The following is a 26,281-nucleotide window of genomic DNA, read 5'->3' on the forward strand; positions in this document are numbered from 1 at the left end:
AACGAATTGTGTTCGTTAACCGAGGGACCACTGTATAATAAAAGAAAATAATAATAATAATAATAATAATAATAATAATAATAATAATAATAATAATAATAATAATAATAATAATAAAAATAATAATAATAATAATATAAATTAAAACAATAATAAATAATAATAATACCCCCTGTAATAATAAAGATCCATAAATAAATACAAAACAAAAAATAAAAATATCAATAGTGAGAAATATATGTATGTTGTGTTGTCAATAGTAAGAGAAACAATTAAGACCCTGCAATTGTGTGTAAATGAGGCAGAAAGTCAGATCAGCAACCTGGGACTTGGTCACAATTTTTGTGATGCCATATGGCAGCAGGGATCTACCATTAGACAAGACATTATGCTTCCAATATCTTTTCAGGCAGTAGTACCTCCTTGTTTGATAGCTGTGAGCTGTTATTCAACTCGTAGTTTCATTTTATTTTACTTTGTTACATGCACACATAATTGTTCAAACGGAATGTGCAAAAAAAATAAAAAAAATAATCATCATATGATAAAAACATAAAGGGGGTAATCAGTTCTTACATGGTCGGCAGTTAGCTGACAGGGCGGAGGAGGGAAGCAAGGAGCAGCGTGGAGATCTTCCAGCTGTTAGCTGTCTCGTGTCCCATGCATAGTGAAAAGAATGCCAAATGGCGAAACAAGGGAAAAGTAACATTCACCAAGTCCATGTTAGAACCAAAGTCATCATGTGTCTCTCCAAGACTGGAGGACTACTGTTATTTGGGCTGTCACTCAGAGTCAGAAAATGAGGCTGGAGAGTCCGCACTGTCTTGGGTGGGCGGCAGGGTGACAACTTTAGGCTTGAAGTGGGTGAAGCCTGAGGTAGAAAATACTGGATGCGAGTGATGACTGTGGCATCATTGGGTGTTGCTTTGGCTTCAAGAACTTGGTGATAGGCACCTGACGTCTTTCTGTCAATTTTCTATGTAGAGGTCACTGTAGCACTTGATATCTCTCTCCACCAAACGTTTCACCTCTGCACTCTGGTTTCAATCATATTCAGAGAAACTGACAACTGCTTCATCAATAAGGGAGAAGTTTACCTGTAACATATCCATACTGAGGAACTTGACAGGTTCCTCTGACTCAACTTCCTCCTCTTCTATTGCTCGCTGCTGTTCCAGGTTCATGAGGTCCTCATTGCTAAGCTCCTCAGTGTGACTGCTGAAAAGCTCAGTCACATATTCCTGGTTGACCTCATCAAACCCAGCCTAATGCAACAGGGCCATAATGTTACAATAAATATCCTCCACCCTCTTGAACCCAGTGAAACCAAGCACACTCAGGCCAAACTTTATGCCACACACTGCTCAGCGTTGATGTTTTCACCTCATTCCATAATATACAATGATGTTGTCAATCACCTTCCTAATGTTGTGCCAAAACTCTTTGATGGTTGGCTTGTCCTCTCCATCTGTTTCTGTGGTGAGTTGCTGCATCACATGTTGCAGATAATATGCCTTGAAGGTGGCGAAGACATCCTGATTCATGGGTTGGATGCGTGAAATGGTGTTAGGCAAGAGTAACATCACCTCACTGTTGTCAGCCCAATCCTCCATACTGGCAGGGTGCAAAGGGACATCATCTAAGATCAAGAGAAATTTATTGGCAATGTTTTTCCTGACAACATACTCCTTGAGCCAGTTGGAGAGGTAGCCAACCACATAGCTTTGGCACAGCACAGTGGTCACCCATGCCTGGGATTTAAAGTACCTAATGAAGGGAAGATGTTCCTTAATGTGACCTTTCAGCGCTTTGGGGTTCTCGGCATGGTAGACGAGCATCGGCTAGAGCTTCAGGTCACCCAGCAAGTAGAGTGAGATGGTCCTAAGCTGCCTTGAATCCTGATGCAGTCTTCTTGACAACCAATGTTGTGGAAGGCATTTTCTTCCAGAACTGCCCAGTTTCATCAAAGTTGAGGACTTGCTGGGAGCCATCCTTTCACCTTGATCCTTGTCTTGAGGTGTTCTGGGAAAGCCTGAGCACTCACCTCATCAGCACTGGCTGCTTCACCTATCAGGCATAAATTAAAAAGATTCGCTCTCACCTTAAACCACTTAAACCACCCTGAAATGACCTTGAATGACTTGACAGTAGTACTCCCTGGGCTCGCATCCTTCAGGTCCTCCCATAGAGCCGACGCCTTGGCCATGATGGTGATGGTTGATTGAGGCATTTGGCGTTGAGTCTGGTCCTCAGTTCATAGTTGGAGAAGCCGCTACATGTCCTCCAGGATTCGATCACATATCCTTGTGATCCTATTGGCATTGGCTCAGTCCTCAATGGTGGCCTTCAGTGCAGGTGCCTTCTTAGTGATGGTCGACACTGTAGACTGCACATTATTGTGCAAGGACAAGTACTTTTGCAATGAAGTTTGCACCTTCACCACTCTCATGATGCCGTATAATGTCAAGCCTCACCTCCAAACTCAAGGACTTGTGGGTGAGTTTGGCCTTCACTGATGAGGAAGGCGAAACAGCAGTACACTTTCCCGACATTATTACAAATTTCACTCACTTAACATAATATCAGCATAATATAGTCATGCGTCGCTTTACGTCCGTCTGAACAATGTCCGATCGCATATACGTCCGTGGCCCATGAAAATAGTGGGGATAAAAAAAAAACCCGTTCAGACAAAGGGACGTAGCGGACATAAGTGGCCTTAGGGCGGGCGCGCTCATGCATGCATCGCATGTTCTTATAGATTGTGCTGCCAGGCATATGATGATACAGTACAGTAACTATACAGTGAGTTCTGCTATAACGCGTGTTTTGATAACGCGAATTTGCTCTAACGCGATTTATGAATTCGGAACAATATTTGTATAACGCGATCGCTTGTTTGCTATAACGCGATTTTTGCTCACTATTTCTCCAATTTTGTGGTATTAACTGTGAATATGGTAAAGAAGAATATCTCCAAAAAGCATTCTGATGATAGAATTCCCGGTGATTATCGTAAAAGAAAGGATATAACACTTGAAGAGAAGCTTGATGTTATCAACCTCAAAATCACCCTTCTCCCCATCAAGTTACATTCATATTTTTTCAAGGTAAAGTGTTAAATTTACTGTATGATTTCATTATTAGATATGAATGTAACATTTATTTAGACTGTGCTATCCTTTGTGTTAGGCTAACTACTAAATTTTTTTCGATTTCGAGTAATCTGCACCTAACCCTATTTTCTCCATAAGCCCTGTTATTTCTATTACGCGATTTTCTATAACACGATATTTTACAAGAACACAATTATCGCGTTATAGCAGAACTACCTGTATATCCATAATATGTTTTGATAGATATAAGAAATACCTATGTTACTGGTTTATGTTTTTTTGGCTATTGTAGTGTACAGTACAGTACTTTTAACCTGATTTCCTGTGTAGTGTACAAGTACACTGCAATATTCCACATACACGTAAGCATAAATACAAAGTTCACAATGTGATGTTCGGAGAACGTCCAATTCAGTTAACGTCACGTTTCCAAAAACGTATCTAGGACGTTAAGTGACGCATGACTGTACAGGGTAATGAACAGTCCATACAGCACTCAATAACTTGTAAAAGTCACAACACCCAAAATAAAGAGTTGAAAAAGAACACTAACATAGCTCGATGTTGGATACCACAACTATCTTCCCTTCCCATGATCCGACACCAATTTCTGCAAACGTAAGCAATGTTTATTCTCTTTATGTGTTTGACCTTATGTTAATCTTTTCTAATTTTTTTTTAGTTTTTTGCATATTTTATATGAACGATTATGTTGCATGTAACACTAAAAAAAATAAAAAAATAAAAATGTCTACCCAAAATTAGGGATTGAACAATAACATAGCTCAAAGCTCAGCCTCACCCGCATGGAGTGCTACTGGGTGGCTAGTCGGAGACTGCTTCACAATTTTATGTCATCTCCACAGATATTATTCCTCATTTAGAATATAATTTCTCATTATCCCTCATTTAGCAATTATTTCGCATTAACAAGAGGTTTTCAGGAAGGAAATTGTTAAACAAGGGATACTTGTACAATTTTCAACTTATCACCGAGCTTGGCCAGACAATAGCCATCATTCATGCAAGATCTTTATTGTAAATAGGGAAGTGTTCTTAGAACATCACCATCGTTATAGCTAAATATAATAAATAGAGATCATAAATAAAAGTCTACCTGTACAGCATTAAACACAAACATAACATTAAAACAGGTACAGTATGGTAGTGTATACAGCATTAAAAAAAACAGTATATGTACACTACATAGAATTAAAAACACAGAACAGTATAAAAAAATGTTTTTTGTGTTTATATAAATAAATTAACTTTAACCTTCAACTACAGGTTGTACCTCTCTAGTCCGGCATTCTGTGGTCCGGAAACTCCCGTGGTCCGGAACGATTTTAGTTTGTCCAATAGGTAGATAGGCAGTTTTTTTTTTTTTACTTATCTGAATTATTATTATTATTATTATTACAGGAGTATTAAATTTTTGCCCCTCAGGCCCCAATGTGGGTCAGTGACCTATGCCCGGGTGGGCTAATCCCCTTAAAAAAAAAAAAGCCGCGGGAAATTAAGGTTTGTTTACATCCGGCAGTTCGGCTGCTCTCTCTCTCTCTCTCTGCTTGTCTATACAGAGTACAACATTTAACCCTTCAATATATATGAGCAGTAAATAAGTGTTGCTTTCATATTCTTATGTAGAGTAATGACGATATATTTTCACATGTGCGCACTTACATACGAGCAGTCTCACTTTTTTTTTTACCATTAATGGTTAGCTACTTATATTGTTCCATTTATTAACATTAAATAACATTACAGGTACTTCAAGCAACCATATTCATTTTTTACATTAATTTTACTACAGCTAAACTCAGGGTCTTATTTTCTTCAGTTTTATATGTAGAACCAATCAGTCACTGGTTTCGTAAGCTTTAACATAAACAATGCCGGCAGCCGTCTCGTCTCCTCTAATATTCCACGTATTATTAATAAATTGTATTGTTAATTTTGCACACACGTACATTAATTCAATAAAAACAAATTCAGAAACATTAATTAAAATATATATGAACAGTAAATAAGTGTTGCTTTCATATTCTTATGTAAAGTAATGACAATATGTTTTCACGTGTGCGCATGCGCACTTACATATGCGATCTCTCTTTTTCTTTACCATTATCGTTAGCTACTTCTATTGTTCCATTTATTAACATTAAATAACATTACTTAAAACAACCATATTAATTTTACTACAGCTACAACCAAGGTCTTATTTTCTTCAGTTTTATATGTAGAACCAGTCAGTCACTGGTTTTGTAATCAACAAAAACAATGCTGTCATTTCCTCGTGTGTTTTAATATTCTACGTATTATTAATGAATTGTATTGCTCATTTTGCACACATAAACATTAATTCAATAAAAAAGACATTCAGTAATAAACAATAATGAATCTTTTGTACAGAAGAGAAATGACGCTGTTTACACGATTATGCACGTCGTCTGCAAGTTGGCGGGCCGTTCAAACCCGTCGAAATTCAAGTTTCCGCTGTCAAAATTTTTATTTATTTATTTTTTTGTGTGTTCCAATAAAATACGTTAAGAATTAAAAACTCGCGAAATTTGAGAAGCTACTATACGACATTTAACCCTTCAATATGTCTTCAAAGAGACCATGACGCAGAGAAAGTGGTGCTAGTGCTTCCAGGCATAAGCACAAGTCACTATCTATCCAAGAAAAGGGTGAATTTCCATGGCCCGGCAATTTCCATGGTCCGGCACCGGTCAGGTCCCGAGGTTGCCGGACTAGAGAGGTACAACCTGTACCAGCTAAGGATACCCCTACTCTGCCCTCATACGAACTAAAGTTAAATGCACAGAACATGATAACATCCACTGATAAAGGCTACCATCCCTACAGCACACTTATTCTAATGATGTCCACTGGCCTGACAATAAACTTCCTCAGATGATGGCCACTGTCCCTACAGCTACTTTCCACTTATGATGGCCACTGTCCCTACAGCTACTTTCCACTTATGATGGCCACTGTCCCTACAGCTACTTTCCACTTATGATGGCCACTGTTCCTACAGATAACTTCAACTGATGATGGCCAATGTCCATACAGTTAACTTCCACTGATGCTGGGCATTGTCCCTACAGCTAACTTCCACTAATGATGGTCACTGTCCTTAAAGCTAACTACACTGATAATGCCCACCATCATACAACTAACTTCCATTGATAATGGCCACAGTCCATACAGCTAACTTCCACTGATGATGGCCACTGTCCCTCCAGCTATCTTCCACTAATGATGGCCAAAGTCCCTACAGCTAACTTCAAGTGATTATGGCCACTGCCCCTACAGCTAACTTCCATTGATAATGGTCACAGTCCATACAGCTAACTTCCAATCACAATGGCCACTGTTCCTACAACTAACTTCCACTGATGATGGCCAGTTCCTATAGCTAACTTCCACTGATGAATGCCAATATCCCTACAGCTAACATCCACTGATGATGGCCACTGTCCCTACAGCTAACATCCACTGATGATGGCCACTATCCCTACAGCTAACTTTCACTCACGATAGCCAGTATCCCTAGAGCTATTTTCCTCTAATAATGTCCACCATTCCTACAGCTAACTTCCACTAATGATGACCACTGTACCTATAACTAATTCCACTGATGATAGCCACAATCCCGACAGCTAATTTCCTCTAATAATAGCTGCTGTCTCTACAGCTATCTTTCACTGAAGATGGCCACTATCCCTACAATCAACATCCTCTGATGATGGCCACTGTCCCTACAGCTACTTTCCACTTTAGAGGGCCACTGTTCCTCGAGTTAACTTCCACTGACGCTAGTCACTGTCCCTCCAGCTAACTTCACTGATAATGCCCACCATCATACAACTAACTTCCATTGACAGTGGCCACTATCCCTACAGCTAACTTCCACTTATGATGGCCACTGTCCCTACAACTAACTACAATGATAATGGCCACTGTTCATACAGCTAGCTTCCACTGGTGATGACCACTATCACTACAGCTAACTTCCACTGTTGATGGCCACTATCACTACAGCTAACTTCCACTGTTGATGACCACTATCACTACAGCTAACTTCCACTGTTGATGACCACTATCACTACAGCTAACTTCCACTGTTGATGGCCACTGTCCCTACAGCTAACTTTCACTGATGATGGCCACTGTCCATACAGCTAACTTCCACTGTTGATGGCCACTGTCCCTACAGCTAACTTTCACTGATGATGGCCACTGTCCAGACAGCTAACTTCCACTGATGATGGCCACTGTCTATACAGCTAACTTCCACTGAAGATGGCCACTGTCCATACAGCTAACTTCCACTGGTGATGACCACTATCACTACAGCTAACTTCCACTGTTGATGGCCACTATCACTACAGCTAACTTCCACTGTTGATGGCCACTATCACTACAGCTAACTTCCACTGTTGATGGCCACTATCACTACAGCTAACTTCCACTGTTGATGACCACTATCACTACAGCAAACTTCCACTGTTGATGGCCACTGTCCCTACAGCTAACTTTCACTGATGATGGCCACTGTCCATACAGCTAACTTCCACTGATGATGGCCACTGTCTATACAGCTAACTTCCACTGAAGATGGCCACTGTCCATACAGCTAACTTTCACTGGTGATGACCACTATCACTACAGCTAACTTCCACTGTTGATGGCCACTGTCCTACAGCTAACTTCCACTGATGATGGCCACTGTCCATACAGCTAACTTCCACTGTTGATGGCCACTGTCCCTACAGCTAACTTTCACTGATGATGGCCACTGTCCATACAGCTAACATCCACTGATGATGGCCACTGTCTATACAGCTAACTTCCACTGAAGATGGCCACTGTCCATACAGCTAACTTTCACTGGTGATGACCACTATCACTACAGCTAACTTCCACTGTTGATGGCCACTGTCTCTACAGCTAACTTCCACTGATGATGGCCACTGTCCCTACAACTAACTTCCACTGATGATGGCCACTATCCCTAGAGCTAAATTCCACTGATCATGGCCACTGTACCTAAAGTTAACTTCCACTGACAATGGCCACTCTCCCTACAGCTAACTTCCACTGACGATGGACACTGTCCCTACACCTAACTTCCACAGAAGATGGCCACCGTCCCTACAGCTAACTTCCACAGAAGATGGCCACCGTCCCTACAGCTAACTTCCACTGACGATGGCCACTATCCCTACACCTAACTTCCACTGACAATGGCCACCATCCCGAGAGCTAACTTCCACAGATGATGGCCACTGTCCCTATAGCTAAATTCCACTGATGATGGCCAATATCCCTACACACAACTTCCACGGATGATGGCCACTGTCCTTACGGCTAACTTCCACTGATGATGGCCACAGTCCCTAAAGCTAACTTGCACTGATGATGGCCACTATCCCTACAGGTAAATTTCACTGACAATGGCCACTGTCCCGACAGCTAACTTCCACTGACGACAGACACTGTCCCTACAGATAACTTCCACTGACGATGATCACCGTCCCTACAGCTGAATTCCACACATAATGACCACGGCCCTACTGGTAACTTTCACTGATGATGGCTAGACCCTTCAGCTAATTTACACTGATGATGGCCACTATCACTACAGCTAATTTTTACTGATGGCCATAGTCCCTACAGCTAACGTCCACTGACAATGGCCATAGTCCCTACAGCTAACATCCACTGACAATGACCATAGTCCCTACAGCTAATGTCCATTGACAATGGCCATAGTCCGTATAGCTAACGTCCACTGACAATGGCCATAGTCCGTATAGCTAACGTCCACTGACAATGGCCATAGTCCCTACAGCTAACATCCACTAACAATGACCATAGCTAATGGCCATAGTCCCTACAGCTAACGTCCATGGCCATAGTCCCATAGCTAACGTCCACTGACAATGCTATAGTCCCTACAGCTAACATCCACTAACAATGACCATAGTCCCTACAGCTAACGTCCATAGTCCGTGATAGCTAACGTGACCATAGTCCGTATAGCTAACGCCCACTGACAATGGCCATAACAGCTAACATCCACTAACAATGACCATAGTCCAGCTAACATTGACAATGGCCATAGTCCGTCCATTGACGCCAGTCCATAGTTAACGGACCATAGTCCGTATAGCTAACGTCCACTGACAATGGCCATAGTCCGTATAGCTAACGTCCACTGACAATGGCCATAGTCCGTATAGCTAACGTCCACTGACAATGGCCATAGTCCCTACAGCTAACATCCACTGACAATGACCATAGTCCCTACAGCTAACGTCCATTGACAATGGCCATAGTCCGTATAGCTAACGTCCACTGACAATGGCCATAGTCCCTACAGCTAACATCCACTAACAATGACCATAGTCCCTACAGCTAACGTCCATTGACAATGGCCATAGTCCGTATAGCTAACGTCCACTGACAATGGCCATAGTCCGTATAGCTAACGTCCACTGACAATGGTCATAGTCCGTATAGCTAACGTCCACTGACAATGGCCATAGTCCCTACAGCTAACATCCACTGACAATGACCATAGTCCGTATAGCTAACATCCACTGACAATGGTCATAGTCCGTATAGCTAACATCCACTGACAATGACCATAGTAGCTAACGTCCACTGACAATGGCCATAGTCCGTATAGCTAACGTCCACTGACAATGGCCATAGTCCCTACAGCTAACATCCACTGACAATGACCATAGTCCCTACAGCTAACGTCCATTGACAATGGCCATAGTCCGTATAGCTAACGTCCACTGACAATGGCCATAGTCCCTACAGCTAACATCCACTGACAATGACCATAGTCCCTACAGCTAACGTCCATTGACAGTGGCCATAGTCCGTATAGCTAACGTCCACTGACAATGGCCATAGTCCATATAGCTAACGTCCACTGACAATGGCCATAGTCCGTATAGCTAACGTCCACTGACAATGGCCAGTCCCTACAGCTAACATCCACTGACAATGACCATAGTCCCTACAGCTAACGTCCACTGATAAAGGCCACTGTCCCAACCTGCAAACTAACTTCCACTGATAATGGATATAATTTCTACAGCTAAACTTCCACTGATGATGGCCACTTTCCCTATAGCTAACTTCCACTGATGGTGGCCACTGTCCCTGCAGCTAATTTCCACTGACAATGGCCACTATCCCTACAGCTAACTTCCACTGACAATGGCCACTATCCCTACAGCTAACTTCCACTGACAATGGCCACTATCCCTACAGCTAACTTCCACTGATGATGGCCACTGTCCCTACAGCTAACTTCCACTGACGATGGACACTGTCCCTACACCTAACTTCCACTGACAATGGCCACCATCCCGAGAGCTAACTTCCACAGATGATGGCCACTGTCCCTACAGCTAACTTCCACTGACGATGGCCACTGTCCCTACAGATAACTTCCACTGACGATGGCCACTGTCCCTACAGATAACTTCCACTGACGATGATCACCGTCCCTACAGCCGAAGTCCACTCATAATGACCACGGCCCTACTGGTAACTTTCACTGATGATGGCTAGACCCTTCAACTAATTTACACTGATGATGGCCACTATCACTACAGCTAATTTTTACTGATGATGGCCATAGTCCCTACAGCTAACGTCCACTGACAATGGCCATAGTCCCTACAGCTAATGTCCACTGACAACGACCATAGTCCCTACAGCTAACGTCCACTGACAATGGCCATAGTCCCTACAGCTAACGTCCACTGACAATGGCCATAGTCCCTACAGCTAACGTCCACTGACAATGGCCATAGTCCCTACAGCTAACGTCCACTGACAATGGCCATAGTCCCTACAGCTAACGTCCACTGACAATGGCCATAGTCCCTACAGCTAACTTCCACTGATAAAGGCCACTGTCCCTACCTGCAAACTAACTTCCACTTATAATGGCCACAGTCCCTACAGCTAACTTCCACTTATAATGGCCACAGTCCTTACAGCAAACTTCAACTGATAATGGCCACCGTCCCTATAGGTAACTTCCACTGATAATGGCCACAGTCCCTACCTGCAAACTAACTTCCACTGATAATGGCCATAATCTCTACAGCTAAACTTCCACTGATGATGGCCACTTTCCCTATAGCTAACTTCCACTGATGGTGGCCACTGTCCCTACAGCTGACTTCCTCTAATGATGGCCACTGTCTGTACAGCTAACTTCCAGTGATGATGGCCACTATCCCTACATCTAAAGTTTACTGACAATGGCCACTGTCGCTACAGCTTACTTACACAGATGATGGCCACCATCCCGACACCTAACTTCCGCTGACAATGGCCAGTCTCCCTGCAGCTAACTTCCACTGGCCAGTGTCCTTACAGCTAACTTCCACTGGCCACTATCCCTACAGCTAACTTCCACTGGCCACTATCCCTACAGCTAACTTCCACTGGCCACAGTCCCTACAACTAATTTCCACTTATAATGGCCACAGTCCCTACAGCTAACTTCCACTGATAATGGCCACAGTCCCTACAGCTAACTTCCACTGATAATGGGCACAGTCCCTACAGCTAACTTCCACTTATAATGGCCACAGTCCTGATAGTCCTAAGCTAACTTCCACTGATAAAGGCCACTGTCCCTACCTGCAAACTAACTTCCACTTATAATGGCCACAGTCCCTACAGCTAACTTCCACTTATAATGGCCACAGTCCTTACAGCAAACTTCCACTAATAATGGCCACAGTCCCTAAAGGTAACTTCCACTGATAATGGCCACAGTCCCTACAGCTAACTTCCACTTATAATGGCCACAGTCCCTACAACTAATTTCCACTGGTAATGGCCACAGTCCCTACAACTTACTTCCACTGATAATGGTCACAATACCGTCAGGTAACTTCCACTTATAATGGCCACACAATCCCTACAGCTAACTTCCACTGATAATGGCCACAGTCCCTACAAGTAACTTCCACTGATGATGGCCACCATCAATATAACTAATTTCCACAGATGATGGCCACCATCCCTTCAGCTGCTGTTTAAGGGTTATTATTAAGATATAATTTTATTAATCTTACTTGAAGTTTTCTTCAGAAGTATCTTCCTGGTGTCCAAGTTCAATATGTCTCTTGAGATGTTGTTGCCGAGTGTATGAGTGAGAACAGCCTGCTGCTGGACACACAAATGGTCTCTGCAAATGTACACTAATATACTATTAATCTATTATTGCAATGATACTTACATATTTCCTACATGAAGACAATGAATAATTTGTTGATTCATTAGTACCTGTACTGTAATTTTGGTTGTTAAATATCGTCATGGATGGGACAGTAGAGAGATATGAGTAATGGAGAGGGCTGAAAATTGGGGAAATAATATTACATGGTGGGAATGGAAAGCGAGTACAGTAAGTTACCTTGTACAATTCTAAAGAAAGCCCCATCTGGTTACCGAGATATGCAAGAGACTGTCAGTTATTTGAAAATGCCCAAATGAGGGCCACCAGACAGGTGCACTCACTACAGCATCTGTTACCCTGAGAGATTAAAACACCTACAGTTGCCTAGCTTATACTAAAGGCAGGTAAGGGTTAACTTAATGGATGTCTATAAACACTTCAGAGGACATTACTCAGTCGAGAGTTCATGCCTGGAGCTGGTGGATGTCTGCCCCACTAGGGATCACAGCTTATGGTTGAAGTAGCCACAAATTCAGAAAAATGTTAGAGCAAACTCTTTTTAGAGTGAGAGTTGTGAACTCTTGGAACCTGCCAATGAGTGTTGTGATGGCACTGAGTGTAAACTCATTCAAGACCAGATTTGACCAACATTGGTGCAGGTATCCAGGTACAGATACTTTCTGGACCAATACATGCCTATTACTTGCCAACAGTGCGTAAAAGAGACGTAGCTAACCACACAAGCGGCTAACAGGCTGATAAGTGCCAAGAGGATAAAATAAGTAAAAGTTATAGTGGGAGACTGAGAAGAGGAGTTGCAAATGTTAGTCTCCATCACCAAATTCTCAGGAGTTGTAACCACAATTTTTTTTAAATTTTACAAAGACTGTTTACTGGGAAATGAATAGAAAATGGTTGGATCAACCTGACAGGTTATGAAATTTCCAACCTTTCGTGACAACCATTACACCAGGTTACCCTCAATTGATACTGGTAGTGTAATGGGGTGGATGGGTGTACAGTACAGTATATGCATATGTATGAAAAGATGACCTGTGGTGTAATGGTCAGCGTGCTCGTCTCACAAGCTAGTGTACCTGGGTTCGATACCCGGGCAGGGTGAAACTATGAGAAAGTTTCTTTATGCCATTTGCCTCTGTGTACAGAGCAGCAATTGAGGACCTGGATATTAATTGATTTGTGGATCGTGTTCTGGGGTAATGGTTAGCCAGTGTTGTTGGCGAGTTGTCTGGTCTTCTCGGACTATTCCTTGACACTGGGTCATGGAACTCACTAACTTAGGGTGTAGTTGCTGTGTTGGGGACAGCTTCTACACCTGAAACAAATTCAAGCCTAGGTGGCCCTAGGGCCAGCCATCCTTGATTCTGAGGGGCATCCATTAAATCAAAACTGGATTAAAAGCTTAACTATGCTAAGGTCCTGTCTTTCTTCTTGGTGTAGCAGACAGTTGACTCACTGATGCCATACTCCCGGCCACACGCAGCCACTCCTAAGTTTATCCAGCAGTTGTATCTTCTCCACAAGGGCCATGACCTTCTTTTATATCTTGTTTGGTCGCCTTTCCGCAGCTGGATGAAGATGGTTGAGGACACGAGGAGCACAGTTGTTAAGAGAGCGGAGAAGCACATGCATGAGACGGACAAGTGTTTATCCTGGACTGAGGCGGATTGAGTAAGCCTCCCAGGACAGCAGAGACACCTTGCAGGACGCCACAAAACACGTGCTCTCCCTGTCTCAGTCACGAACATGCCACCAACTTTAAAACTACCCGCAGACATCCTTGGGTAAAACCAGGGCGTTAGCCACGAATAAGTGAAGGCTGCGCATTAAAAATCTGCGCATTGTAAGGGCATGCTTTAGTGTATTACAAAAGTTGCCTGGCCAGAAACTGAATTGAGCAAATGTGAGAATACCAAATATTTACAGCTTTAATTAAATGTACAATACTTTATTCCTAATTAAGAGGTTAATGTAGTACAAAGTATTATATTATAAATATATGGGTCTAAAAAATTATACAACTAAAATCTAAATGGTGCTTTTACGGAAAGTCATTACCTACATTACGCAAGCTTTCATCCCTCACCCTCACACACACTCACCTCACCAGTATGTGTCCTTAGATGCTGAGCAAGGCGACTGGGTCTACTGAAAACTTTTTCACAGCTTTCATAAGTGCATGAATGCACCAAGTATTTAGCCTTAAGAGTAAGAGATGTTTCTGGGCCTTCCCTATGACTGCTCACATCCTTGGTTCTGTCACAAGTTTCTGTCAGCTTGATTTTACTTCTCTTAAAGTTGTCAGGTTTCACTTCTTTATTTCCCTTCTCATCATTTCCTTGTTCTTCTGCTGCATTTTCAATGACAACATTAGCATCATCTTTAAAACATGATGAGCCTTCATTAGAACCACTCAAACGATGAGGTACATTATCAAAATCCATAGATATTTCAATGTAGTTTTCTCTTGCCATCTGGAAAGATAAGTTAACTTCTATATTTGTTCTCTGAAAAGAGAGTTTATTGAAGAATCCTCACTTGAAATGAGAAGTATTACTATAAATAAATGTGTGCATATCATATACAACTGTGCATATCTGTTGTGTTAAATACATGTGGCAAGAACCAAAAAGAACAACTCTTGGGTCACTTGCTCTTACTGATTCCTGGTAACAGTCTCCCTAACTATGGTGCTGTTTGTTTACATATGATGCTTTCATTTTAAACTGCCCAGAGGGAGACCCACCAATTTATCCACATCCTTTAAAAACAATTTACCATGACACATTAGCAGCAGGTGTATTTCTGTAAAACACTCAAAGCCACACACATTCACACCATTGTATGTCTATCCCCCTCCTTTCATGCCCCTCCTCATCCTATCATTATCCCCCTCCCCAATTTTCCTCTCTACACCAGCCACCTCTATATACTGTGCATACTGTATTTTTTTTTTTACCAATCTTTCATTTCTCATTCTCACTATGTCTATACCACTCAAGAAAACCCAACATTGCTTCCAGTCAGGAACTCCCAGAGTTGTAAAAAGTACCAGACTTTGTTATTTAAGTAAATGTATTGGTACCTTGGCAAAATGTTACTTAAGTAGAAGAAAAAGTATACAAATGTCAATGTACGCATGTAGAAGTAAAAATGTACATCATTCATAAAATACTCAAGTACCTGTACTGAAAGTAAAAGGTAATAAAAAATTTAAATTGTCTCAAATATTAAAATAAATCCACAGTAAATATAAAAAATAGTTAACTACAGTAATCCCTCGGTTAACGAGCGCCTCGGTTCACGAGTTACCTCCCATAAGATTCTTAACTTCGGTTAACGAGCAATCCCTCGGTTAACGAGTTTCTTAAGAGCCGACCTCAACATGTTTTCACTTGCACTTGGAGATCAACCAGCTGTAGTATTAGTCCGCCAATACAGTAATCGGTTTTAGGGCTTAAATTCCTTACTATTTTAGTAAATATCAAGAAGTTTATACTATTCAATAATTTTAAAAAATTCATATTAAATTTTTAGTCATTTTAACAATTATTGAACATAATTGAAGGTAAAGTCACTAGTTTTATGCGCGCCATCCAGCCTCTTAACACAGCAATCAAGCGTTAGTCTCTCTGTTTTCAGTGGAGGTAACATCTTGCTTGAGACTCTCTTCAACTAAATGCTTTTTTTCTGTGTTTCCAAGCAAATTATTGGTCATTTTGAAATTTATTTTACATATTGACAATATATAGCGCAGTGCAGTGTTATTTTAAAGAAAATATTCTTTATTTACAGCTACGGTACATAGTTTAAACTTACAAAATCACGTGTTGACATTGTTTGAATCCAGCATGGGGCCTAAGAGATCAAGAAAAGCGATTTCAATCCAAACCAAGCAGGAAATTATAAGAAAACATGAACAAGGCATTTTTTTTTTTTTTTTAGGTTAAGGTGGGGAAAGGATGGAAAGCATGCTGGGGCTCAAGGCACAGCTAGACATGAGGGATGGAGAAGTCACAACATATAGTCGTGGGGGGAAAGGTTGGAAAAGAAGTTTAATGAATTACCAGTAAACAGAGGGGGACGACACCCCTTGTTTTACATATTACAGAGTTTGTTGGCTAACTAAGCTAACCTAGGATTTAGGATGAGGTTGCACAATGGTTATTTTAGTAGACAATGAAGAGATTTATTTTACAATTACAAGTTTATTAAAATCTTATACTGTATTACGTTATGGACTCACTTGATTGTGACTTGTTAAATGTGAATTTATATCATCTAAGTTTTAATCTAAGGTGGATCACTGTGGCGGACATAGATGGGTCGTGGGTTGGGTCGTTATAGTGCGGGCAGACTCCGGGGCCACCAGGCGTGGGGTCTCCCTCCGTTGATGTCTTCCCCGCGTAGGTGGTCTGGGCTGTGAGGGTCGTCCAGGAGCTTGTCCCAAACCTTCTTCCCTAGGAGATGGAACCTGACGTTGAGGGCCTCTGTTTTATTTCTTAGGTGGATGGTTTCCACTGTCTCCTGGTAGGGTTGTGCTTGGCCACTGGCTGATCTCAAACACTTGTTTTGGAAGCTCTGTAGTTGTTGTAGTCTAGTCTTCCCGAGTGTGGCGAGTGGTATACAGTATGTGGGTACTCCAACACAGGCCTCACCAGCGCCTTGTATCTTCTCGGGCATCAGTTTAAAACGTTTTAATTTGGCTGCGGCGACTTTGGCTTTATTTAGCCTGTCATTCACATGGGGAATGATGCCCGTCCAAGAGATGATGAGGCCGAGCAACCTGCCTTGTTTAGAGTACTCAATCTCTTCGTCGTCGATCATCAATGGGGCCGGCTTGAATTTGGCTATGGGTATGACCTCAAATTTCGTTTTGTTTGTATTTATTTTCCATTTATTTTCATACTCCGAGATCTCCTCTATTGCCCGAGCAGTGAGTCGCGCCATCCTTACTGTGGACCTTCCTGGGCAGGTGACGATCTGTGTTACATCGTCGGCATACATGACGTACTCGCTGCCGACGATTGGGGGTGGCAGGTCAGCCGTGTAGAGTGTGTAAAGGGTTGGTGAGAGACAAGAGCCCTGAGGCACGCTGCTCGATAGTGAGAATTCTTCTCCAAAATGTTCTTGCATCTTGATTTTGGCTCTGCGGTCCATAATGAAGTTACACAGCAGGCGCGTCAGATTTTCGGGTAGCCCCAGTTGCATGATCTTATACAGCAGCCCTGCGTGCCAAATTTTGTCAAACGCCTTGCTGACATCCCTCAACACTATATTGCACTGCAGGCGGCCAGCCATGGCATTGGCGATCTGCTCGTAGGCCTGAGCTATGGTGGTGGATGTGCCTCAGTACTGGCGGAAGCCGAATTGGCAGGGATTATGCACGTCTTCGTCCTCCAGATCCATCCGCAATCGCTTGTTGACTATTTTTTCGAAGATTTTGGCAGGTACCTCTAGCAGCGATATTGGTCGAAAGTTTTCGACTTTGTTTAGAGGCTTCCCTGCTTTTGGTATGAGGCGAATAACGGCGATTTTGAACATCTTAGGGAAGTATCCAGAGGCGAGGCAGGCGTTGCATATATGAGCAAGCCTCTCTGTCATGTTGTCGGGGAGTTGAGCCAGGATCTTCTTGTTAATGTGACTTTGACCAGGTGATTTGTTTTTAAACCCTTTTATGACGGCTGACACATCTGCAGGAACTATGCGCTCCGTCAGGTAGCTTCCGTCCACCAGTCTAGTGAAGTCAGTCAGTGGGAGCGGCTGGAGCAGGTGCTGATGGTCCTGCAACTGACCTAAAATGTCCTCCTGAAACTCCCTGTCGAAGCCCTCGTTCTCCTGTTCACTAATGGTAAAGATCTTTCGTAAATATCGCTGATGTACTTGTTCTTGGTTTTCTTCCTCGAATATTTTCACGTTGTTTTGGTCGAGCAGGTAAGGGACCGTGCTAGAAGTGGAACCCATCAGTTGCTTGATCCCTTTCCAGAATGCAGCAGAATCGCGGTAATTGTTGGCTGCCTCCCACACCAAGGCGGCCCACTTTTGTTCATGTAGACGTTTGCTCTCGTGCTGGATGTCCGTCTGTAGCTCTCGGTACCGGTCTCTCAGCTCTTGCGTCCACCCGCGGATACTGGCTAGTTGTCTCACGTGAGCGTACTGGACACTGAGCTGCCTCAGCTGGTGACTAGTGTGAGGGTGGGGAATGGTCCTGTAACTGGTGGTCGGGATGTTGTTGTCCATCTCCGTCTTCACATCCTTATACCATTGTTCGACCGCGTCGTCGATGTCATTGGGACTGGCTTCTTCCAGGTTTCTCCCCTGCTTGAGACTGAGAGACTCCTTGAAGGAGTCCCAGTCTGCCCATTTGAGGTTTGGCCTGATGTTGGCGAGGATCATAATGGGATTGGATGAGAGCATCACGACGACTGGCAGGTGATCGCTGGTACCGATGGGTCCGGCGGTAACGTGCCTGTTCAGGACGGCCTCGTTGTTAGAGAGGATTATGTCGGGTGTTGTGGCACTGGCACATCTGATCAATGTCAGGAAATCTGGCCCGAGGTGTTGTAGTTTTCCCCTTCTGATGTTGTCATACAGCGCCACACCGACGTTGTTCTCATTACCGTGTCCTAGTATGGCGTGGCGCGCATTTAAGTCCCCTATGATGTATGTTGGTTTTCTGTGGCGTAGCAACTGGTTTAGGTCTTGTTCGGGTAAGTAAGGACGTCTGGGAGGTAGATACATTGTGCATATGATAACAGGACCCCTAGCTGCACTCCCAGAACTGAATCCTCGAAGTCTGGCAACACTCTGTGACTCAGCCGTGACCTGATGGCCACAGCGACACCATCGTTCAGCTTACCCGTCATGTTCCTCTGGTATACAGTGTAGCCAAAAATTTTCAGCTTACTTTCGTCCTTTATGCCAGTACTGTTTAACAGAATGATGTCTAGGTCTAATTGATAGTATAAGTTAGACAGTTCGTTACGTCTATTAAGGGACCAGTGTAGGACATTATGTTGGACAATTTTCATCCTGCTAACAACTGCCATTTCGGAGACTGTAGCTTGGGGCGTCGCTTGGAGTGTTTGCTCGGCTTCTGCCATTTCTAGGGGGATGGAACTTCTTAGCAGAACCTTCGGACATCTGCTTGTCAGTCAATGGCGGGCCCTCGAACTTCTCGTCACCCATGTACAGGAAGGTGTTCAGGTCCTGGCCCTGCGTGTCGTAGTAATCAACTGACGCTGCAGCTCGAGGGTCTTGTTCATCTGTGGAGTGAGTCGTCATCATCTGGTCGCAACCATTGACTGTGGTTGCAGTCCGATGGTCACTGTCGTCGCTGGGAGTGCATGTAATGGGATCGCGGGCATTTACGGTGTAGTTGGAGCTGTGATCCCAGGGGGATTGACTGGCCACTTCGGGATTGCGGTTATACTGACTTTTGCTAAGTCAAGGAGGTCATGGTCTATTTCTGGCGTGGGTTGAGGTCGTCGATAAGTCGTTGAGTGGGTTACTGCCTTAAGGATTTCTTTTGAAGGGACTTTGTCGCTTATTTCAACAGGTGCAATGTTGTTCCTGGTTAGTGTCTCGTTGAGGTGTTTCGAGAATGAACCTGGATGAACCATGTTCATGTGATGGGCATGCAGGTAAGACAAGTATATAGTGGTGGCTTTGGACTCGTCCAACTGTGGAGAGGAGACGCTCCTGATGCTCTCGGCCACTGCGTCCCTCATGGCGCCCAGTGACTCAGTAACTGCCTCTTTTATTGAGTCCTTGGTGGTTCTTATCTCTGATTGCAGGACTTCCATGGTCTCGCTGACATTGTTGAGCTTTTGGGAGTCTGCTCGAGTTTCTTTTAGAACGTCTTTTAGGGTTTGGCTGTAAGCCATGATCGTCGACTGAGTGGTCCTTTCTATGGTGTTAGAAATTTCCTTGGTTTCTTTTTGTTTAGTTATTTCGGTCAGTTTCTTCTGTTTCTTGAAGTACCTGTTTCCTGACCAGGCAGGTGGCAGAGAAGGTCCTGTGGTCACCCTCGCAGACGACACACTTTTTTATGGTGCTACGGCAGTCTTTGTAGAAGTGCTGATCAGATGAACACTCATAGCATATGACCCCTTGCATGGGGCAGTTCTCGGTCATGTGGTCATTGTATTTATAGCACTTCATACATTGTTGGATGGGCGTATACTTTTCATATTCTATTTGGTGTTATGAGATGGAAGTGACATATACATAAAGCCCCTTCTCCTTCATTCTTTTTGCATCCGTTGTGTCTGCAAAGCGAACCTTGATTATATTATGGGCATACATAGGATACACCTCCACAACCTTGACATTGTTTTGCTTTTGTATTTCATCTCTTATTTCTTCTGCGTTATTTTCCACTACATCTTTGTCTAACTTCTTACATACAAGGGTGAGCTTGGCGCCGTATTCCCGTGGGACAATGACCTCGCAACCGTTAGTTTTCATTTTGTCCATGGCACTAGACTTAAGTAGTTTATCAGCATCTTCATCTGTTTCTGTGAGGATGATGTAACCATCTGTCAGATCCACAAGTCTAATTATTCTCACCCTTAGGTCGCTCAATAGCCATTTTAGCCCTATCCGAGACCCCTGGGTCGGGGTTCCGGAGATCTTCACTCTCACTTTGGCCATGGTCAGTAACATACATGAATGAATGAATGAAAATTCTACCTAATCTGTCCACCTCAGCTAAACCCCATGGATGCCGCTCCTTCTGTCCGCTTGCTGGGCGAGTAAAGACGGGTCTAGGGGTAGGATGAACAGACAATCCCCTGACGGGGGCCTAGCCAAGCCCTAACACCTAACAGTGACAGGTTATGAAGCACTGTCGAATCCCTAACAGAAAATGTTGCCACCCTTACTGTCTCGACTCAGCAGCCCTCTGAGGGCCCCCCTTGAGGCTCTGCCCGCAGGGTTCGCGTCATTACCAAACAGCAGGGACTCTAGGCGAAAGGATAGGATAGGGAAGAAACGCAGTGTACAAGAATAATAATATCCATGTACAACTGCATGATAAAGCAGTCAGAACGGACCCAACGTGAAAAACAAGGCAGACAGTCGTAACAGTCAGCGATTTGAACTGAGCAGGGAGCGACACGTAGCACGCCCGCTCGCTATGAAGGTTGGGTGCGCTCTGAACAAGGCATTTGAACAAATGCACTATGCAAGGAATATGGCATGCCGACATCAACTGTGTCGCCAATTCTTGCACAGAAAGACAAATTTAAAGAAGTGAAAGTGAGAGACAAATCTACCAGAGTGTTTAAAGGTAGATCACTAATTGCAGAAACTGAGAGGTTACTTCTCATCTGGATTAGGGAAAAACAGATGAAAGGTAATTCAGTTTCTACTGAATTCATTTGTGAAAGAGCCAGGGAGATATACGAACATTTAAAGACAGATCAACCTGGTTCTTCAGGCACAGAATTTGAAGATTTTCGGGCCAGCAAAGGCTGGTTCGAAAAATTTAAGAAAAGAAGTGACATTTTCAGTGTTGTTAGGCATGGTGAAGCTGCTAGTGCTGATAAGGAAGGGGCAGCAAAGTTTTTAGTGGAATTTAAAGAACTGATGGAAGAAGAAAATTATCTTCCACAGCAGGTGTTAAATGTGGACGAAACTGGGCTGTTCTGGAAAAAGATGCCCAAAAGAACATTCATCACCAAAGATGAAGCCTCTTTACCTGGACATAAACCCATGAAAGACCGTCTCACTCAATTGCTTGGTGCCAACGCTTCAGGGGATTTCTGACTGAAGCCTATGCTTGTCTACCACTCTGAGAAGCCCAGGGTGTTCAAGCAACAAAAAGTGTTAAGATGAAAGCTTGGAGTTTATTGGAAGTCCAACCGTAAGGCATGGGTGACAAGACAGTTCTTTAATGAATGGGCTGTTGAGGTGTTTTGCCCTTCTGTGAAGAGCTACCTAACCACCAATAAACTCCCTTTAAAGGCTCTTCTACTTTTGGATAATGCCCCTGGTCATGACCCTGAACTTGCCAGCACTTTGGAGGCTCAATTTGACTGTATCACGGTGTTGTTTTTGCCTCCCAATGTGATCAGCAACTTCAAGAAGTTGTATATAAAGAAAATGTTCAGGTGGTGTTATCAGGCAACTTCCACTAATCCTGAACTAACACTGGCACAGCTCTGTAAGACACAATTTAACATCCTGGAGGCTGTAAAATTGATTGTGTCCTCATGGCGAGAAGTCTCTATTAGATCCCTCAATTCTGCATGGAAAGCACTGTGGCCATCAGCAATCCATGATTTTGAGGGATTTGAAGAAGAAGCAGAATTGGACAAGGAGATTGAGTCCATTGGTCAGTGATTGGGCCTCGAAGAGGAGGAGGTTGATGTGGAAGACCTTGTGATGTCTCATGAGTAAGAACTTACTCCTTATGACTTGCAGCAACTGGATGAGATGTTGGAGACTGACAGTGGTGAGGAAGAAAGGGAAAGTGATGACCACATGTCTACTACAGATTTGAAAGATGTTGTTCACTACTGGGATAAGTTCAGGAAACTGGCTTCTAGGCACCCAGATGTGGAAACAACAGAACCTATTTTGTGCAATGTTCAGGACAAAGTGGTCTCCTTAAAAAATCATTTAATGATAAGGAGAAATGCCTCACAACCAAAATTTGACAGTTTCTTCACTAAAAGGCGTCGGGAAACAGATGCTACCCCTCAGCCTTCCACTTCAAGAAGGAGAGAGGATGTTCCTGCTGGAGAATCTGTCAGTTCAGAGGTTCCTGACATTTTCATGGAAGGTGACTCACCTTCCAAGAAGCAGTAAAATACTTCTCCTCCACCCCCACTTCCTTCTCTTGACCCTTCTCCCTTCTCCTCCTCCACCTCCCACTTCAAATTCACATCAGCATCATCATCCAGAAGCCTTCTACACACACACCTCAAAGTAAGTGTACGTTACTGCATTTTTTTTTTTTACTTTAGGTAATGTTCGGTGAGCTGGAACCAATTAACCAAAAACCCATTGAAACAATGGTTTAAGATAACGAAATTTTCGGTTAACGAACAACCTTCTGAAACGAATTGTTCGTTAACCGAGGGAACACTGTATAGAGAATGATCAGGCTGTAATAATAACTAATGTTTCCATATCTTTGCTGTTGTCTCAAGATAAATCTCTCACGGCGACTCCGCCTTTATCAGCATACCGTATATCTCGGCCTACAAGACGGAATTTGAACAAAAAAAAAATCAGCCCAATGTTAGGGGGTCGTCTTAAGCACCAGAGATAAAATTCTTACCTCTTAAATATTGCGGTTTAGCGTGTCAAGAGTGGTGATGGTAAACCACTCACTAGGTCCTACCACTAATTATTTTATACTGAAACTTACGTTTGGGAAGCTGGATTAAAATGAAGATTACCGGTATATTAAAATAATAAAAATGTATTATAAACCAGTCTAACCTACCGTAAAAGAACAATATACCCCGGTAATAAACACAGCTGCTATCATCACCCCCCCCCCACCCCCATTTGCCAGTGACAAGAAAGGAAAAGTGACCTTGACTGTGACCGCCTGTGGCTATTTTTAGCCGTCCTTGTGTTCGGAGGTGGTCAGTAATGCATATCTGTATATTTATTGATCATAATACTTATCTCCTATAAATAATTAATTTAAAATTTATTTTTTTACAAAGAATATTCAGTAAATGACTGCGTTAATTCTTGAAACTCCGGACAGTGGTAAATTTAGGATGAGAATGATGAACAGAAGTTACGTCATGGATTCGGAGTTTGGTCCTTAATGATCACCATAAATTTCTGGTCAACTTCACCTACCAGGTATAATGGTAGCCTCTCTTTTTCGCAAAACAAGTATATAAATTAAAGAAAATACTTGCAGTGTGTTTAATGTATTACAGTATATTGTAAATAAATTTATAAATAAATAAATCGGCAAATCTATTTCAAGTAAATGGAAATATTTTACTCACACCAACATTAGTTCCAGTTAAATAACCGACGCTTAAATGAGTCACTAGTGTACACCAACCGGTAAAATTTGATGCCAATACTTGAAGTGAATTGGCATTATTTTAAATAACCAACCATAAATAAATGGAAAAAAGATCAGAGGTGAGAAACATCACATTGTATGTATGTTGTGTTGTCAAAGGAAGAGAAACAATTGAAACTCTGCAATTGTGTGTAAATGGGGCAGAAAGATAAATCAGCAGCCTAAGACTTGGTCAAAATTTTTGTGATGCCATATGGAAGTAGGGTCTACCATTAGACAATACTGTACATTATGCTTCCAATATCTTCCCAGGCAGTAGAATCTCCATTTGGTAGCTGCCTAAAACTTTTAGTAATATTACTTTGATACAACATGATAAATTAGACAAACAATGAAAATAAACAAACAAAAGTTATTTACCAAGACCTTCTCTCTCAGAACAGAGGGATGGAGGGGGAGGGGAGATAAGACGGCTATTTATAGCCTGTCATTGTGTAGGAAGTCGACCACGCTAGAAATAATTCATTTAAAATTTATATTTTTTACATAGAATATTCAGTACATGACTGCGATTATAAAATATTGTGGTATATATATTTGTGTAATAAATGTATGTAGTAAGTATGTACAGTAATCTTTTTCACTCAAATCCTAATGAAACACTATTGAATGAGAATACTGTAGCTGGTTGAAGCAAGCTTATGAATTAAAGAAATACTTGCAGTGTGTTTAATATATTACAGTATGTTATACATAAATAAATAAACAAATAAATCGGAAAATCCATTTCAAGTAAATGAAACAATTGTATTCGACACTGACATTAGTTCAAGTTAAATAACAGACTTTTAAGTGAGTCACTAGTGTTTACACTACACCAACCTGTAACATTTGATGACATTACTTGAAGTGAATTGGCCTTATTTTAAAAAACCAAGGATGTGTAAACAGCACTGGTCAATGGGATGGTTGGTAAAGGACTACTGGGTCAGTAAGCTCCCAATGGTAAGTGTCACATTTGGGGTACCGGTCTTATACAGCGAATAGGGCTCAAAAGCTACTTTTTAAATGGAAATTTTGGGGGCGGTCTTACACACCCCGTCGCACTTGTAGGCCGAGATATACGGTATGCTACATGCCAGCATGAGTCAAGTACAGTGATCCCTCGGTTAACGAACGCCTCAGTTAACGAAATTTCGGTTAACGAATTACCTTCCATAAGATTCACTTCGGTTAACGAAAAAATTTCGGTTAACGAATTCCTTACGAATTTTTCCCAACATGTTTTTGCCTGCTTTTGCTTGCTCACCAGCTGTAGTATTAGTCCGCCAATACAGTAATCGGTTTTAGGGCTTAAATTCATTACCATTTGAGTTAATATCAAGAAGGTTGTACTATTCAATAATTTTCCAAGTCTTATATTAAAGTTTTTAGTCATTTTAACAATTATTTAACATAATTGAAGTACAGGGAACTACTTTTTAGCGCGCCAAACAGCCACTTGACTCACCCAAAATGGCGTCAGTGTGTGTCCCTGCTCAGTGGAGGAAGCTTCTTGCTTGAGACTGTCTTCAACATAAACTATTTTTCCTTTTTTACAGTACGTACAATTATTGGTCATTCTGAAGTTTATTTTATATATTGACAGTATATAATGCAGTGCAGTATTGATTTAAAGAAAATAATCTTGAATTACACCAAGTGAACTAAAATTTTATGGGTGAAATGGCGGCATGGGGTGACGAGCCGACCTCAACATGTTTTCGCTTGAATTTAGCAGTCCACCAGCTGCAGTATTAGTCCGCCAATACAGTAATCGGTTTTAGGGCTTAAATTCCTTACTATTATAGTAAATATCAAGAAGTTTATACTATTCAATAATTTTAAAAGTTTTATATTAAA

The 26,281-nt window shown here is 42.4% G+C and overlaps 1 protein-coding gene across 1 annotated transcript in view; it reads right to left on the minus strand.

Annotated features, from left to right (window-relative positions):
• LOC121862946 (transcription factor IIIA-like) overlaps positions 1–24,842 on the minus strand; it is a 247,654-nt gene extending 222,812 nt beyond the window's left edge. The window contains exons 1-3 of the mRNA XM_042361399.1: positions 24,800–24,842; positions 14,475–14,846; positions 12,248–12,360 (exon numbers count right to left, since the gene is read on the minus strand). Of these exons, the coding sequence (XP_042217333.1) occupies positions 12,248–12,360; positions 14,475–14,846 (485 nt within the window). The 5' untranslated portion in view covers positions 24,800–24,842. The remainder of the gene's footprint in view (positions 1–12,247; positions 12,361–14,474; positions 14,847–24,799) is intronic.
• Positions 24,843–26,281: the final 1,439 nt, after the last annotated feature.

Source organism: Homarus americanus, unplaced genomic scaffold (assembly GCF_018991925.1).
Source record: "Homarus americanus isolate GMGI-L3 unplaced genomic scaffold, GMGI_Hamer_2.0 scaffold24922, whole genome shotgun sequence".
Classification (NCBI taxonomy): domain Eukaryota; kingdom Metazoa; phylum Arthropoda; class Malacostraca; order Decapoda; family Nephropidae; genus Homarus; species Homarus americanus.